This window comes from Xenopus laevis, chromosome 4L (assembly GCF_017654675.1).
Source record: "Xenopus laevis strain J_2021 chromosome 4L, Xenopus_laevis_v10.1, whole genome shotgun sequence".
Classification (NCBI taxonomy): Eukaryota; Metazoa; Chordata; class Amphibia; order Anura; family Pipidae; genus Xenopus; species Xenopus laevis.
This window is the reverse complement of record NC_054377.1, coordinates 38,592,263-38,609,987: the sequence shown is the minus strand read 5'-3', so window position 1 is coordinate 38,609,987 and position 17,725 is coordinate 38,592,263. Positions and strand designations below refer to the sequence as shown.

Below are 17,725 nucleotides of genomic sequence, written 5' to 3'. Positions count from 1 at the left end.
GGTGACCGCGGTCCCCAACCGACACTCACTGGAGTTAGCCTCAGAGTTTAAATACTAAGGAATTAAAGTATCTAGGCCAATATCTGCTTTCTGGTCTTTAAATGTACTACCTCTACTAGACATGGTGGAAGCTAAGTTAAGCAATGGTCCGGGCTGCCTCTTAGTCCACAGGGAGGTATTAGTTTAGTCAAAATGACAATCCTCCCTAAAATCTTATATGTACTTACACAGGCACCAATAGTACTCACCAAGGCCTTTTTCCGAAAACTGGACAGGCTGATGTGCCCTTTCATATGGGGGTCTGGTAGGACTCGGCTAAAACTTGACTCTCTTAAAAAAACGACCGATAGTGGAGGACCGGCTTTGCCGGACTTTGAGTTATATTATTTAGCTGCCCAATTAGCCCATGTCAAACATTGGGCTCGTTTGGATGTGCAGTGCCCCTCCTCCCTATTGCTGATGGCTGTCCACAATCTAGCGCATCCATTGCTCCACGTGCTTTTGAGACCCTCACTAGATAGGAAAAAATCCATATGTAGCCCCCTTATGCATTTAGCCCGTAAAGTGTGGGTCCGAGCACGAGCTGTATGCACTCATCAATTAAAACATCCAGATACTCCTATTTGGCATAACCCACAACTTCAGGAATTTGTATTGATACCGATGGGTCGGGCATGGGAAAGTAAAGGCATAAAGTTGTTGCACCATCTATTTCATAATAATGCTATTATACCATTTGAGCAACTCCAAAGGGACTTTGATATACCAGCCTCTCACTGGTTACATTATAGGCAGGCTCAACATGCATATTCTAAGGACCCATTTAAAATTGGGAAACCCCCTTTTTGCAGAATACTGGAACTGCAGGACAACCAGCATCTTATTTCCAATTTATATAAAGTTTTGCGATCCAGTAAATTTTATAAAATCAATGCTAGCTTATTCAGGGCCTGGCAATTAGACATCCCTTCACTTACAGATGAGGAATGGCTAGATGCCCTGGAGGCACCTGGATTTGTGTCCCCCAACGCCAACCACAAAATGATACAGAGGTACATTCTGCATAGAGCCTATTTCACCCAGGTGAGATTGCACAGAATGAACTCCCAGAACCCCCCTACCTGTACTAGATGTACCTCAGAGATGGGAACGCTCAAACATATGTTTTGGGATTGTAGGAAACTACAGAAGTACTGGGAGGAAGTGTTTGCTACGTTAACAAATGTACTGGGGACCCCTCTAGTCCCATCCCCTGAATTAGCCATATTGGGTGCCTGTGATGACTCCCAATTCAATAAGGATCAGTTAGTTATTATACGTCAAGAGCCTATTCCATGCACGCAAATGCCTAACTCAACAGTGGAAGAATGTTGATCCCCCAACCCACCAGATGTGGATGGAACAAATGCTTAGCATCATTAACTGTATGTCTTACCTATACACTAAAAGGGGATCATCTAACAAATTTGATAAGGTTTGAGGATCGTGGCCAGCCCCTTAGGCACGGCGATTGGATTGATCTATTGTGTATAAGGTATATGCTTGCAAATGGACAGTATTGATTACCGCATTCGGAAATATTATCCGTATATACTATTGTTGGCAAATCATCATCTTGTTGTTTTCTAGACAATGTTGACTATATGCACTTTCTCTTGTTTTTTTTTTCTTTTTATTTCCCTTGCTGTTTTCTTTTCTTTTAATTACCACATTGTATAACTTTGTATGACTGGTATGAGAATGTCATGTGATATGTCATCTACTACATTGTCAATTAACCCACATATGTTGCATTCTTCGCTACATGTCATGTCTATTATCTTTTAATAAAGGCTATGATGTTAAAAAAGGATTAAGATTATCTAAATTAGGAGAATAGCACACATAATGCTCTCCTTGCAGGTGAAAAAATGACCAAATCATGTTTCTCCCAATATTCCACCAATCTGGGACATAGAATAGATGAAACTCTTCTACGCTGACTTTTACACCACAAGTACCTAATTTCTCTCCAGTGCATCACTTTCTACCAGACCACCTCTCTAACTATGGAATGTTGCTTCCTTTTTTTCCAGGACAGTCTTAAAGGCAGATCTTAAACCTTTAACTGTGACATTGTATCATTCATACTCAAAAGCTTAAATCTTTCAACAAAATGTATATATTGTAGGTTAGTTTATTAGGTATTATATAGGTATGCAAAATAATAAGGTAGCTGTAAATATATATTTATTCTGCATTAGTTAATAATGAAGAACCTGCCCTTTGTTTTGGAAACATGCCAGCTACCTTATTTGAGTGTCCTCCAGTGGTTGCAAGAGATAACATTCGTAGAGTTTGAATCTTTTTTTTATGACTGGATCAGTGATATTAATGAATACATTTTCTTAATCAATGAAATAAATTATTGTAAAGCCATCAGAGTTGACAGTCCTAAAGAATATTTCAAATCTACCACCAGCATTTTCTGTGTTAATTTCCAAGGCAGTAAAATGGCACTTTTCAGGTATTTTCTTTCCAGCCATTTCATTCAATGAATGTGAGACACCTCTGGCATGGAAATGGTTATCACCAAATTGAGCATGTGTTGCTGTGAAGCAAATCAGAATTCAGCTGAAGCTGTTCAGGCATTCCTAGGGTTGTAAACACTCATCTCTGCCAATTTATTTTCTCTTGGCAAAGGAACACTCTCTCTCCAGTTGTTGTACAGAACAAAGGATACAATACTGCAAATGGCCTGAAGGTGATGGAGGATTTTTTTTCTGTCACTGAGGCCAGAAAAAAAATCCCCCAGGGTAGATTTTCTCCCCTACCTAAAGCTACTTATTTCTATTCTCATCTGTGTGTAGACTGAAATACTGGTGGCAGCATTAGGCTGCTTAAAAATGTTCTGTGTTCTTGTCAGTGTCAGTACAAAGAAATCTGTCATATTGGCAGCTATTACTTATGAGTCTTTTCCTTTTATGCATTTTTTTTGTAATAAATGAGAGGCTTTTATGTGGAGCTCTTCATAAATGGTACTGAGTAGGAGGGTATGGGCATGCTTTCTATTATTGCGCCCCTCATACATTTCTCCTTTCTTCGTCTTTTCAGAACCACACGTTGAGCCAGCACGCACAGTGAGCCAGTGGCACTACAGGACTTCTCTCTGTAGAAGACTTGACGGAGACACAGTGGGGAGGACCATTTGAACATTACATCCAATCAAAGTGTCATTTGCAACCCAGATGTAAAACTCTAATGATTTGGCCATGAGGCGCTGCTATTATAAGCAGCTGGAAATGAATATTAATGGAGGAGATTAAAAGTATTCCATGCTCAGTATTTTTATTGTCCTGCTTCTTACTAGTGTACTTTAGAGCTTCTGCTTCTGACTGAATTTATAGTGATAGAATAATCTGTTCCAATGTTGTATTTTGTTGCTTCTTGTATATTGATAGATCCGAACTTGGAATGTTTATTTTCAGCATCATTTAAATGCTATTTTTTTAGTTGTGTGTCTTTGTGATGTGATGGATTGGCAGCTGATTTTTCCATTTTATTTTATTTTTTTCCTTTAAAAACATGCTTTGATTGAATTTGTCAGTTCACAGAAGACAGTCTAATAAATATAATTAGCAACTGGATTGTCTGCTTTTTAATGTGATTATCTCACTTGCAATAACTTTGTACAGTTCAATAAAGGGAAGTAAGGTGAATTCTTATATTGGTTTCTGCATTTTTTAAAAATGCATTTTAATATGTTGTACTTTAAGGATCGTTGCAAGTGAATTTTGAGGTAATAAAATGTGTGAGATATTTAAATGTTTCATATAGAAATATAGTAGTGGTATTGGATCCGTTATACGGAAGCTGTCTCTCATAGACTCCATTTTTATCCAAATAATCCAAATTTTTTAAAATTATTTTCTTTTTGTTATAATAAAACAGTACCTTGTATTTGGTCCCAACAAAGATATAAATAATCCTTATTGGCGGTAAAACCAGTCTAGGGTTATTTAATGTTTACATGATTTTCTAGTAGACTTAAGGTATGGAGATCCAAATTACTGAAATATCCGTTATCTGGAAACCCTTTTGTAACCCAGTGCTTTCTGGATCACGTTTGATTTTAATACCTACAATAAGACCCAATGTTTAGGTCAGTGCCGGGCCAAGTCAGCAGGGCAACCTAGGCAACCCAGCCGACTGTCACCCCCCCTCCTCATGCAGACATGCGAATGTGTAGAGGCACGCGAGCGCCCATAATGCCAGAATGCTGCAGGTGGGGGCACAAGGGTCCGAACTAAGGGAATGCGGCAGAAGAGGTTCTCTTTGATCCATAGGCACGTGCCTATTCTGCCTACCCCTAACTCCAGCCCTGATTTAGGTTGCCTAACAACCACAGCCTGCAGTGTGGAACAGTTTTTTTTTTTTATGCACAAACATACATTTGGGGAACACCCCTCTACCTGGTGTGATGCTGACAAATATATATCTATATATATACATGTAGCGCTATAGTAAATTGTGTGTATCGTACACCACTATTGAGCTCCACTCCCAATAAATGTGCCCCGGATGAGACCTGTAATCTTCGGGAGTGAGCCCTCGCAATGGTGTGGAGGCAGGGTGTAGTGCAACTGTAAAACATACACAATCCTCAGTGGAGTATACAATAGAGCATGACAGGATTTGGTATCACATTGAATAAGCAATACTCACAGCACCTTTTGGTCAATATAAGTCCCCACAGGCAAGAGGACGTGCTCAGCAGCAATAAAGGTACAACCAGCTTTTAGCCTTTCCCTAAGTGGAACCTGAGGGGAATCTATCTACCCTGTTCCTATACACTTAGTCCCTACTTCTGGGCTATTAGTACCCGGGATCTTAATCCCTCTGACTCTCCTAGTCGGAGCCTGGAGCTGCTCAACTAAATAACCTGTCTATCTGTCACTCCTAGAGTGACCTATAATGGTGAGTAGCCTATTCTTACTAATCCTAAAATACTCAGGTTCCACTCAGACTCAACCTGTTAGCTTAGGCTAGAGCCAGCACAAAATGGACACTGAAAACATGGCTTCAGAGCAGAAAGAGCCAACAGTACCCCTCCCAACTGTATTTTAGGAAACAAATAGGTGTCCATAACATTGAGGGACTGCCTGCACAAAATACTAGGGGTGGCTATTTTACACATCCCTACATATATATTTATATCTATATTTATATATACAGGTATGGGACCTATTATTCAAAATGCTCAGGACCTGGGGGTTTTCAGATAACTGATCTTTCCATAATTTGGATCTTCATACCTTAAATCTACTAGAGACTCATTTAAACATTAAATAAACCCAATAGGCTGGTTTTGCCTCCAATAAGGATTAATTATATCTTAGTTGGGATCAAGTGCAAGCTACTGTTTTATTATTAAAGAGAAAAAGGTAATTGTTTTTTAAAATTATTTGGATAAAATGGAGTCTATGGGAGATGGTCTTTCCGTAATTAGGGGCTTTCTGGAAAACGGGTTTCCGGATAATGGATCCCATACCTACGTATGTTTGTGCATAAAAAAACAAACTGGTCCACACTTCAGGCTGTGGTTGTTAGTCAACCTAAATTATTTCCTTTTCTCTGTTCTTGATCCACTCTAAGATATAATTAATTCTTATTGGAAGCACAACCAGCCTATTGGTTTTATTTAATGTTTGCATGATTTTCTAAATAAACAGAAAGATCCATTATCCAGAAAAAGCCCCAGGTCCCAAGCAGGTCCCATGTCTGTATATGTACAAATTATTAAAAAAATAGGCCCCAAATATACCTACCTTATTATATTATAAATGCCTATCTCTTCTTTCCAATTAATTTTTTATTATTTTTTTTATTAATTTATATTAAGCCACATAGGGTGATTCTTTGTGTTTCTACATTTACTCCTTAAGGGAATAAATTGAGAACAGTAACAATTTCATATCTTTTTAAATGACAACCATTTCTATTCTGTGTTTTTAGATGAAAACACAATGCCCCAATCAAGAGGGCCAAGTCTCTGTTGCCATGATTTCTTGGGGGGGGGGGCACATTATCAGTGAAAATATGAATTCTGAAAGGGAATGTTTGACTGTCAGAAAAATGCTTTGCTACAGTTTGGCCAGCTTTGCCTGAATTTAAGACAGAACAGATAGCACAATATTCATTCTTTCCCTATACGCAATAGCTGCTTTACCATCATATCCAAAGTGGCAGGGGCACCATGTTAGATACACAACAAAGTTTCTATTTGCAAGTTTCTATGGAAAACTCTAAACATCTGCCTCATACTCTCAGATGAACCTGACTCACTTTCTAAATGTCATAAACTTACCCAGACTTTCTCTTGAAGCTAGAAATTTTTTAGACTGATTATTCTAGGCCACAATTGAAGCAGTCATAGGGGCAAATTGACTAAAGCACGAAGCAGCTAACGCTAGCGCAAATTCGCCAGCGTGACGTCGACTTCGCCGATTTTCTAACGGGTGCTGGCGTAAATTCCCTAGTGAAGTTGGACCTACTCTAGCGCTACTTCACACCCTTACACCAGACGAAGTTGCACTATGGAAAAACTACGCTAATTCACTTGCGGATTTTACTGAACGTTGCGCTAGACTTGCCTTCGCCACCTCATACCAGGCGAAGTGCAATAGAGTAGATAGGGTCACAAAAAACACTGGCGTCTTTTACCCTTTTTTAAGGGTGATAGAGTGAAAAAGATCGTCAATTTTTTTGGGGCTACCCTCCTTTCCCCCTACATTTCCTAACATATGGCACCTAAACTATACAGTTGGCACATGTATAGGGCAAAATAACAACTCTATTTTATTTTATGACGCTTTCCCAGGCTTGTGCAGTGTAATGTATTTGCTGCTACATATACGTCCATTGTACTTTAACTTGGCGCCGTATTCAAATTAGGCATCACTAGCGTAACTTCGCTTTGCTTGACGAATTAACGCTAGCGCAACTTCGCTACACCCAGACCAGTCAGGATTTTATGCTAGACACCAGTATCAACCTGCATAGACTGCAACATACCTCCAGTTGGTAGCTCCAGTTGGGCTCCAGTTGGACTCCAAAGCTCCTTTACTGCAATTGGTAGAGTGTGTCTTGTTTGCTGTATCAATCTCCTGAGGTGAATTGTGGTATTGGCATCCTTTCCAAACCCTTTTCTTGACGAAGAGCACTAGACAGGGATGCCTCCTCTTTCCTGCCCTATTTGGCCTGGCAATAACACCAGGAATACAAGAACACAATGCACATTTGGCTAAACTGCATTTCACTCTTTGGGGTTGTGTAAATATATTTAAAATGTTATATATACCTAAATTTCTCTTCCTCCTTCACAATGTACATACAACAGTCCCTAAAAGTTTGGGAAAAATGGCCAGGGAAAATGAAACTAAAAATTGACCAGTATCGCATTATATTGAAAAAAAAAAAAAGCTGTGGAGTTGGTTTGAGGGGGTGCTTGTATGTGGATGATTTAGCTGTGAACAGACAACGGTCAAAGGAGCTCTCCATGCAGGTGAAACAAGCCAATCTTAAGCTGCAAAAACAGAAAAAACTCATCTGAGAAATTGCTACAATGAACTCAGCAATGCAAAAAGACCTGGACAACCATGGAAGACAACAGTGGTGGATGATCGTAGAATAATTTCAATGGTGAAGAGAAACCCCTTCACAACAGCCAAACAAGTGAACAACAACACTCTCCAGGAGGTAGGCGTATCAATATCCAAGTCTACCATAAAGAAAATTTTTATAAAAGGGTGGATGTGCACTCTGTTGCATATGATGAGAATCTACTTAGTCAGCAATTGATGATGGTGCGTGAAATTACTGTTAGTAATCAATTTCATAACCAGAAAAAAGAATCTCTACTCACACTTAGTAGGTATAACTCAATTCATTAAATTTTATTCAAAGTAAGGTTTACTTAGTTAATCACCAATGATCAATTTCATAGACATATAATTTTAAATAGTATTATAATTGTTATAGAAATTCATGTGTAATAAATTATTCAAATCAATTATTTGCAAATTCATTATCATTTCATTCTTAAATAGGTAAATTCATATTAGAGTTTAGTTAAAAATCTATAGTGCAATTAATGATCTCCATGTCCCATAAAACCTGTTAAAAAATGGTGGAGGAAGACAAAAGAGTTATTGTGTCCTGGACAGATGAAACCAAGATAAAACTATACCAGAATGATGACAAGAAAAAAGCATGTAGAATGCGTGGAACAGCTCATGATCCAAAGCATACCACATCATCTGTAAAACATGACGGAGGCATTGTGATGGCTTGGGTGTGCATGGCTGCCAGTGGCACTGGGACAGTAGTGTTTATCCATGATGTGACACAGGACAGAAGCAGTCATACGGTCTGCTCAAATCCAGCTAAATGCAGTCAAATTGATTGGGAGGCGTTTCTTAATACAGATGTACAATGACCCAAAACATAGCCAAAGCAACCCAGGAGTTAATTAAAGCAAAGAAGTGGAATATTCTTGAATGGCCAAGTCAGTCTGATCTGAACCCAATTGTGCATGCATTTCACTTGTTGAAGACTAATCTTTGGACAGAAAGGCCCACAAACAAACAGTAAGTGAAAGCCGCTGTATGGCTTTCAGTAAAGGCCTGGCAGAGCATTAAAAAGGAGGAAACCCAGAATCTGGTGTCCATGAGTTCAAGACTTCAGGCTGTCAATGCCAGCAAAGGGTTTTCAATTAAGTATTAGAAATTAACATTTTATTTGCAGTTTTCTTTAATTTGTCTAATTACTTTTGAGCCCCTGAAATGAATGGATTGTGTTAAAAAAGGCTTTAGTTCCTCACATTTTTATGCAATATTTTTGTTCAACCTACTGAATTAAAGCTGAAAGTCTGCAGTTCAACTGCATCTGATTTGTTTCATTTTAAATTCATTGTGGTAATGTACAGAACCAAAATCAGAAAAAAATTGTCTCTGTCCAAAGATTTATGGGCCTAACTGTATGTAGTCAGTGCTATTTTTCAGTAGCAGTATGCACAAAATGTCTCTGTCTTAAATATATTGATAATGGGTTGAGTGCAGAGGACTCTTGTGTTTGTCTATATGTATTTAGTGGTCACAGCCTCATTGCACCCCCGCCTAATGGTTTTAAAAATTAGTGGTAAGCACAACTTTCCCTTGTTTGTTATAGTTTATACAGGAGCATTGACTAGCTCCATGTTGTAGCTCCCACCCTTCCCAGCTGTAGTCAGGTGATCCCACTGGTGTCTAATAAAAGGGCAGCCAAGTTTGGGAGTTTTACTTTGAAAGCAGCTAGTAAGTTGCAGGTAAAACTTAGTCCCTTTGTAAAATGCATAATGAAGCAATAGAATTCTTAATGAATCAGATGAAAATTAAGCGTAGGACTGGCCAGATATGGGATGACTTTGACGTAGTTGGCCAGCTAGATCTCATTATTAGATTGTATCGAAAATATAAACAGCTTCTCAAGAATAATAGCATGTTACATCAAATTCAGAATTCATGCCGCAAGGTATTCTAGTTTTAAGGTTAAAGATCCAGTATACTTCTCTTCGAGACAGAATTTTAGATAGATCACCTCCCAGATTATTAATATGTACTTTTTCTATACCTTGGATACTGAAAAAATTCAGATCACCAGAATTGCATAAATGAAAATGTTTAGAAACATTGGTTTCTTTCTTTCTACATATAAAGTGATTATATAAATGATTTTAAAGTATTTTCTGTAATATTTAACCTCTTCAAGAATTGAGAGGTACTCAATTTTCCCCCCCTATTTTTTTGATTGGTTGTTTTCTGTATAAATGCTTAAATCTTGTGACTGTCATCAGAGCCCTTAACTAAGTGCCCTGAATGGGTGCGAAACACGTAGGGTGGATGGAGATGCAGATATACATTTTTAACTTTGTATAAATAAAATTATTTTTTAATTGAACTTCTCTGGTCCTGTGGATCCGTTTGAGTGCCGGTCGGCCCTGTTTTTTCTACATAACCTTTTAAATTTACACAAGGATAACAGTCACAGCAGGCAGACATTCATGTAGTGGTCCACACAAGGGGGGGGTCAGGCCTGTGGGCCCGCCAGTTTGACAGCACTGATGTATATATTACACGAATTTCCAACTTCTGCCATAAAAAAACATGCTGAATTTTTTAAAGGCACAGTTCAGTGTAAAAATAAGAAACTGGGTAAATAGTGCAGAAAAAAAATAAAAACTGTGCAGAATAAAAAATGTTTCTAATATTGTTATTTAACCAAAAATGTAATCTATAAAGACTAGAGTTAGTGGATGTATAACAGAAATGAACACAACTTCGTACTTTTTAGCTCTTTAACTCACATGGGACATAACTATTCAGTGAGTTTGCAATTGAAATGTATACATTTGTGAATGTTTACATACACCTGGAAGCTTGATGCTTTTACAAACTCACTCATAATTTAACTATATATTGTCTGTGTTAAAGATAAACCATACCCTTGAATATGGCAGATCTTTAAATCCTAAATAGGAAAACTTTGATTTTAACTACTAAGTGCTCACAGAATCAACTGTGCTCATGCACAAGCCAAGGGCAGACATACATGCAAAGTTAGATCAGCCAATGAATGGACAGCATTGTTTACTGATTTCTGGTGGTCTCTGAATGAGTATGCACCCCATGACAAAATGGTTGCTCGGGGTAAAAGATGTAAAAGGGCAATATTTACTGATATATTAAAAAAAAAAAAAAAATTATATATATATATATATATATATATATATATATATATATATATGAAAACATTGGTTAATAAGTCACTAATATATGATATAAAAACATTTGTTAATAAGTCACTAATATATGATATAAATTATCTGTTGGTTAAGTATTCATAGGATTGAGGTCTGTGCTTTGTGATGGCCACTCCAATACTTTTCACTTTTTTCTTTAACCCATTTTGTTATGGCTTTTAAGGTATCATTGTATTGCTGAAGGCTAAAGTTGTGACCACATGTTACGTTTCTTGAGGTGTTGCTTTAGAACCTTCATAAACCTACTTCTTAATAATGTCAGCTATTTTTGACATGCACAAGTCCTTTTTCCAATGAAACACTCTCACAGCATGATGCTGCCATCCTCTTGCTTCACAGTTTGGATGGTGTTCTATACATTTAAAGCCTCACCATTTTTCTTCCATATATTGCAATGATCATTATTGCCAAACAGATTGATCTGACCAAAGAACCATCCTCCAAATGGCTAGCTCTTTGTCCTGGTGATGATCTGAAAGCTTCAGTTTGTTTTTTGGTTTGTTTTTTGTGACAAGGCCACAAAGGCCCAGGAACAGGATGGCAAGATTTTAGTGGCAGCATGCCTCCCAGTCGCATAAAAATTTTGTCAGAAGTACTGGGAAATTACTGCTACACACCTAATCCCTAGTGCTCCGAAGGTAGCCTGCAAATAAGCTCATGCACGTGCTCGCAATGGGAGGGGGCATGCTCGGGGGAGGGCAGACACTCTAACCTAGGGGTGGCCCAAATAGGAATCTGGGCCTGTTAATACTTTGGTACTGTACATCTCTATATCCTTCACTGGTTCCCTTTTTGCTGTCCTGGGGTTCAGTTGAACCTTTTGAAGCAAAGTTCATTCATTAACTGAGCCTTCAGACACTTCTGAGTGTCTCTGTTGTTCCATGATTTTTATATATGCTAATAATACACAAAAGCCATGAATATCCTGTAAATTATATCCTTATAAACGCTCAGTTCTGATGTCATCATTTATAAACAGTGAGTTCTGATGTCATTTCTGTCACATGACTCACTGAAACATGTGTATTATAATAAATAAAGTACCCCCAGTTGCAAAATACGAGGATATTATAAGTTACCTTCGGCCTTGTGTTTTTATATGGTCATGAAACTCCTTGGTAACTTATAATATTTTACAAGAGGGGGTACTTTATTCACTATATAATCTACAGTCTGGTCATTTCCCTATGGGACCAGACTGTAAATTATATCCTTATAAACGGGCGTTTATAACAATGTGTCAGCAATTGTCATTGCTGAACTTTCCCGGGAGCTCTCACACCAGCGCCCTCGCGTTTGACTTCCCCCACTTCCTTATTTGAAATGGCGCGCTCACTCGCTCCTCCTTCTACAGTCACGATCTCTTTTACCATCTCGAGTCTTGATCTTTCTCCCATCCTCTGTCCCTCTGAGATCCTGCTCCTTCTTCCGCTCCCACCCGCCATCCATTTCCGTCTCGCTCCCTCTGTGCCTCTCTAATCTCCCCTGCTCCCCCATCGTCCATGAATCAATCTCCTGGCTGCATGTCTAGCTCACATCTCCCCCGTCACGTTACTTAGTGACAGTGTTCACGTCTCCGCATTCCTAACTTAACGATCTCACCCATCCCCTCTCAGCCCTCCTTCCTCATCATTAACCTGTCACCTCTCTTACAATGGTTTCTGCAAACCCCACCATATATCAGTCTCTGGTGTCACTCCCTCCCACCCACCGGTCCTGCGCTCCTTTCTTCCTTCACCGCTCTCAGTCTGCAGCATTATGGCATGGTGGATCAGGATGTCAAAATGAAGCCAGTAAAAAAAAGGTACATATTGAAGGGACTACAGGGAGACACAAAAATAAAAGTGGAACCGACTAAATTTTGGCACTGTGTATATTCAAAAAAAGCAAAGCAGACTGCATGCACACAGAAACACTGTAGATTATAATGAATAATGCACCTCTACCGAAACTATAAATATATTTAAAGTCACCTCGGAGTTACGTGACCTGTATAAAAGCACTCGGCCTGCGGCCTCATGCTGTTATATGGTCACATAACTCCTTGGTGACTTCTAGTATCTGTATTAATTACAGTAGGGTGTGAATTATCCACTATATAATACACAAAAGCCATTAATATCTTGTAAATTATATCCCTATGAACGGGGAGTACTGATGTCATCAGTTATAAACGGTGAGTAGTGATGACATTTGTGTCACATGACTCACTAAAACGTGTGTTTTATAATAAAGTACCCCCTGTTGCCAAATATGAGGATATTAGAAGTAACCTCGGAGTTCCATGACCTTTATATGGTCATGAAACTCCTCGGTAATTTATAATATCCTTATAATTTACAAGAGGGGGTACTTTATTCTCTAAATATTTTCATTGTACAGATGCTTGTGGACCTTTAGCTTTTAAGAAACTGTTCCTAAAGAGGAACTGGACTTGTGGAAATCCACACTTTGTTTTTCAGGTCTTAGCGGAGTTGCTAGAATTTTCCCAGGGTACCAAGAGCAAACAGGAAATTAAACTAAGATATATCTGTATATACAGCCACTTGTGCACTCCCATTTAATTAATAATTAAGATAACTGGGCAATCTTCAAGACAGTTACATACTTGGTGTATGTAATTTTTTGACCTACGGGAAATCAGATATTGCAAATAAAAGCAAAAACAAATTGGTTTTATCCAGAATGCTTGGGACCTCGGGTTTTCCAGATAATGAATCTTTCCGTAAGATCTACATACCTTAAGGTTACTGGAAAATCATGGTTTAGCTTACAATAAGGATTAATAATATCTTAGCTGGGATCAAGTATAAGATACTATTTTATTATTACAGCGAAAAAGGAAATCATTTTAAAAAATTTGGATTAGTTGGATAAAATGGAGTCTCTGGGAGACAGCCTTTCCGTAATTCTGAGCTTTCTGGATAATGGGTTTTTGGATAAAGGATCCTATACCTGTACTTTGAAATGACCTCATATAGAACTAAAGTAGATATCCTACTTGACTTAATGTTGGCAATTAATTAAATTGAAAGAAAAGTAGTAACCCCACAATATTGTTAAAAATATGTTGTAGAATTAATTCACTAATTTAAGGTGCAACAGTTAGAAAAAGTGCTTAGTGCTTCATGTGCCATTAAATTAATTCTATACCTACACACCACCAATTAATTTTACCAAAATTAGTTAATGAATTCATTTAAAACATCAGTTATAATTCATTCAAAAAAGTGCAAGTGCTTGTATAACTTCAATTAATTTAAGAATTCATTGATTATCAATTAGTTGGTTAAAGTGCTAGTGCTAATAAATATCAAAAATTCATTGAAAAATGTGATATTATAATGAAAAGAGGATCCTGTATATCTCAGCAATTTCTCAAGGCAAAATTTTGCCTTGAGAAAGCATACGCGAAGCATACGCGAAGCTCGTATTTTTTATTATTTTTTAAAAGCCTAATTTTAAAATCTTCAGCGCTTTTGCGGCAACCTCTAGCCGCACAAAGGTTTTGAATAATTTTAGCAGCAATCATTCTCCATACCTCTTTTACTCCACGACTCTAGGGATTTGCGCTTTTTTAGCTAGCTCTTCTACAGATTAGTTAAAATACAGAGACCACAGTCCTTAGAGTCCTGCCTTTCTCTCCGTGTGGTGTCCAAGACAGAAAAAAGCCTTATTCAGGAGATTTTGGGAAAACTCCACCTCTAATCTATTTTCCTTTTACATTCTTTTTATTCATGAATTGCTGAGATATATAGGATCCTCTTTTTATAATAATATCACATTTTTCAATGAATTTTTGATATTTATTAGCACTAGCATTTTAACCAATTAATTGATAATCAATGAATTCTTATATTAATTGAAGTTATATAAGCAATTAATTAGTGAATTCATTCTACAACATATTTTTTAACGATATTGTGGGGTTGCTACTTAACTTTCAATTGAATTAAGTGACCAATAGTAATTATACCTCTACATATCTGGATCTAATAAATGTGATAAATAAAACTAAGAATACATTTTGGTTCAATTAACGTAGGCAATGTATGTTACCATGATAAGATTGAAGTTGTAAAAATTTGAGTTTTATGAGAATTATACTTAAGCAAACTGCACCACTGACATCAGTCCTGTTAATATTTCTTTATATTTACTAGTCAAAAAACAATGTACTATTTAACGCATTGGGTGATTTTTTTTAATGTATATGTATTATATTTCTGTTCATCAGATAAAATTAATGTAACATCTACACTTTTAGGATATTGCAACACATTAGACACCTAAGACACCAAGATCACAAGTATAGAAAAGGGAAGATTACATCATACTACATAGGGGTAAGCTCCTCCCCTTGACCCCAGACAGAAGACACTCCTCTCCCAAAAACGTCAAAGCCTCCTCACTCCCCTACACAGGTGTCTCAGTAACAAGCTGCCAGGTTAATCTACAGTAAGGGTGGGGAAAAAAACTTGCTGACATGGAGGATGGCCAGGAAAGGAAAATCACGGTAAGTATGATTGTAATTTTCCCTTTCCTGATCCTCACATGGCAGTGGTCACTCATGGGTTAACAGCCCGCTGGAATGTGAGGACAGGAAGTATCAAGCTAATAAAACTCCCCCCCCAAGACTCCCACCTCGTCTTTTTTTATCCTGTTGGAGTGAGGAGAATCTACATTATGTGCCAGCAGCCTGCCTCCTCCTGCTGAAGTCCTGGTGTAACGCTGATTGCCAACCGTTCCCAGGAGCCCTTTAGTGACCTGGGCATATGGGGATTGTCTTTCACAATCCTAGGCTTTAAGCCCTCTTGAGGCATGCTTTGCTGGGACCAGGGAACTATTAAGGTAAGCGTGTATCGGCTTTCATCGGTGAATCAAAATGGCGGTGCGGTTCAGCCTGGAACGCATGATGCGGTGGTTTTTCAATGCAGAGACCATTTAAAAGTCGGCGCGAAAGGTTTAGGACGCTCCTGGCGTTCCTGCGATGCTTTGCCCACCATTACCACTGACTAGCCTTGCAGTAAATAACAGAAACAACCGGTAAATACCTTATCTGCCTAATATCAGTTACAAACTGAATCATTGGCTTACTAATATGCTTGCTTGTTCTTGCAGCTATGAGTTCCCACAGAAGGTCACATTCTGCTCACAGGGGGTGAGTTGATACAAGCCTGTGTTTTTGGGTTCACATATATGTGTGTGTATATATATATATATATATATATATATATATATATATATATATATATATATATATATATATATATATATATATATATATATATATATACACACATACCTATATGTATTTTGTTGATTTTGAAGGCTTAATGTATCCTTATTTTTAATAGGGACTCTAGGGACAATGATGAACTGGAGGAACACAGAAGGAAAATCTCCAGAAGGCAATGTGAAGCTTGTGACAAGAAAATAAAAGACTCTGCCAAGATTGCTTATCTAATGCAGCTAGCCCCAGCACATCAGACCAAATCTCCCATCTCATGAACTGGATGCAGATGTCTTTTGTGGATTCTATGGCTTCAGCTATTTCCAAAGGCACAGAAAAAGCAGTTAAAACCATGTCATTCAGTGTTCCTGCTAAAACCGCTAAACTACCCATCTCTTTAACTTATTCCAAAGAGTCTGGAGAATACTTATCTGAGGATAGCCAAACTGATGTGAATTCAGATAAAGACAAAGATTCTAACTTCGACTTGGAAAAAGTTGAACCTCTTATTTTGGCTCTTAGGAAAATTCTAGACTTAGACTCGGAAGATGACACATCTACCAGACATGACAAAATGTTTAAGTGTCAAAAGAAGAAAAATAATCTCTTACCAATACACAAGGTGATTAAAGAAGAAATCAAGACACAATGGGACCAGCCAGACCAAAAGTTCTTTGTCACCAAAAAGATGAGCAAGATGTATCCGTTTGATAAGGAAGAGATAAAGGATTGGGAAGAACCCCCTAAAGTGGATGTAGCCATCACAAGGGTGGCACGTTAAAACCACTCTTCCGGTGGATGAGGGCATCTCCCTAAGAGACGTCATGGAAAGAAGACAGGACAACACTTTAAAGAAGGCTTATACAGTTGGATCAATATGCAAACCAGCAGTGGCTATTACCTCGTTGCTAGGGCCACAAAACTTTGGTTACTCAACCTGGAAGAGTCCTTAAACAACAGAACAAGCAGAGAGCAAATTCTGGATGATCTACAAGTAGTCAAATTGGCTACCGATTACACAGCAGAAGCATCGCTGGATGTCATCAGATGGTCAGCCAAAAGTTTGGGATTAGCTGTAGCAGCTAGAAGGTCTCTTTGGCTTAAGCATTGGCAAGCGGACAATCCATCTAAACACAACTTATGTAAACTGCCTTTTCAAGGCCAATTACTATTCGGATCAAAACTTGATCACATCATATCTAAAGCTTCAGCTGGGAAGATTCCTTCCTCAAGACAGAAGAGGGAAGAGAAACTTCAGGACCCCCAGGGATAAACAGATTTTTCAGGAAGCAGATCCTAATGACCGGGCAAAAGATTTTACAATCAACCCTCTTGGAGGAAGCAAGGAAACCAGGGTAATTCCTTTCGTCCTTTTAAATGGGAAGACAGAATCAATAAAAAACAAGCATGAAGGTACGAAGGCCCAATCATCGTCAGTAGGAGGAAGGTTGACGAAGTTCCAAGATGTTTGGGCCACCACTACATCAGACAAATGGGTAAAAACCATTATCACAGAAGGATACTCTCTGGAATTCAAACATCAGCCAAAACAAGATTTCTTCATAAAATCCAGTTCTCCAAAGAATCCCAGAATCAAGACACAATTAAGGAAGATTTTGAGGAGTCTGTTACAAAAACAGATCATACAAAGAGTG

General features: G+C 38.1%; 1 protein-coding gene across 2 annotated transcripts in view; it reads left to right on the top strand.

Moving 5' to 3' along the window:
* The window catches only part of znf423.L (zinc finger protein 423 L homeolog), a 275,238-nt gene extending 271,542 nt beyond the window's left edge, over positions 1-3,696 (top strand). Inside the window, 1 exon segment of one of the 2 annotated variants that reach the window (NM_001166439.1) lies at positions 3,094-3,696. In NM_001166439.1, the coding sequence (NP_001159911.1) occupies positions 3,094-3,123 (30 nt within the window). In that variant the 3' untranslated portion in view covers positions 3,124-3,696. 2 annotated transcript variants of the gene reach the window in all.
* The last annotated feature ends 14,029 nt before the right edge of the window (positions 3,697-17,725 follow it).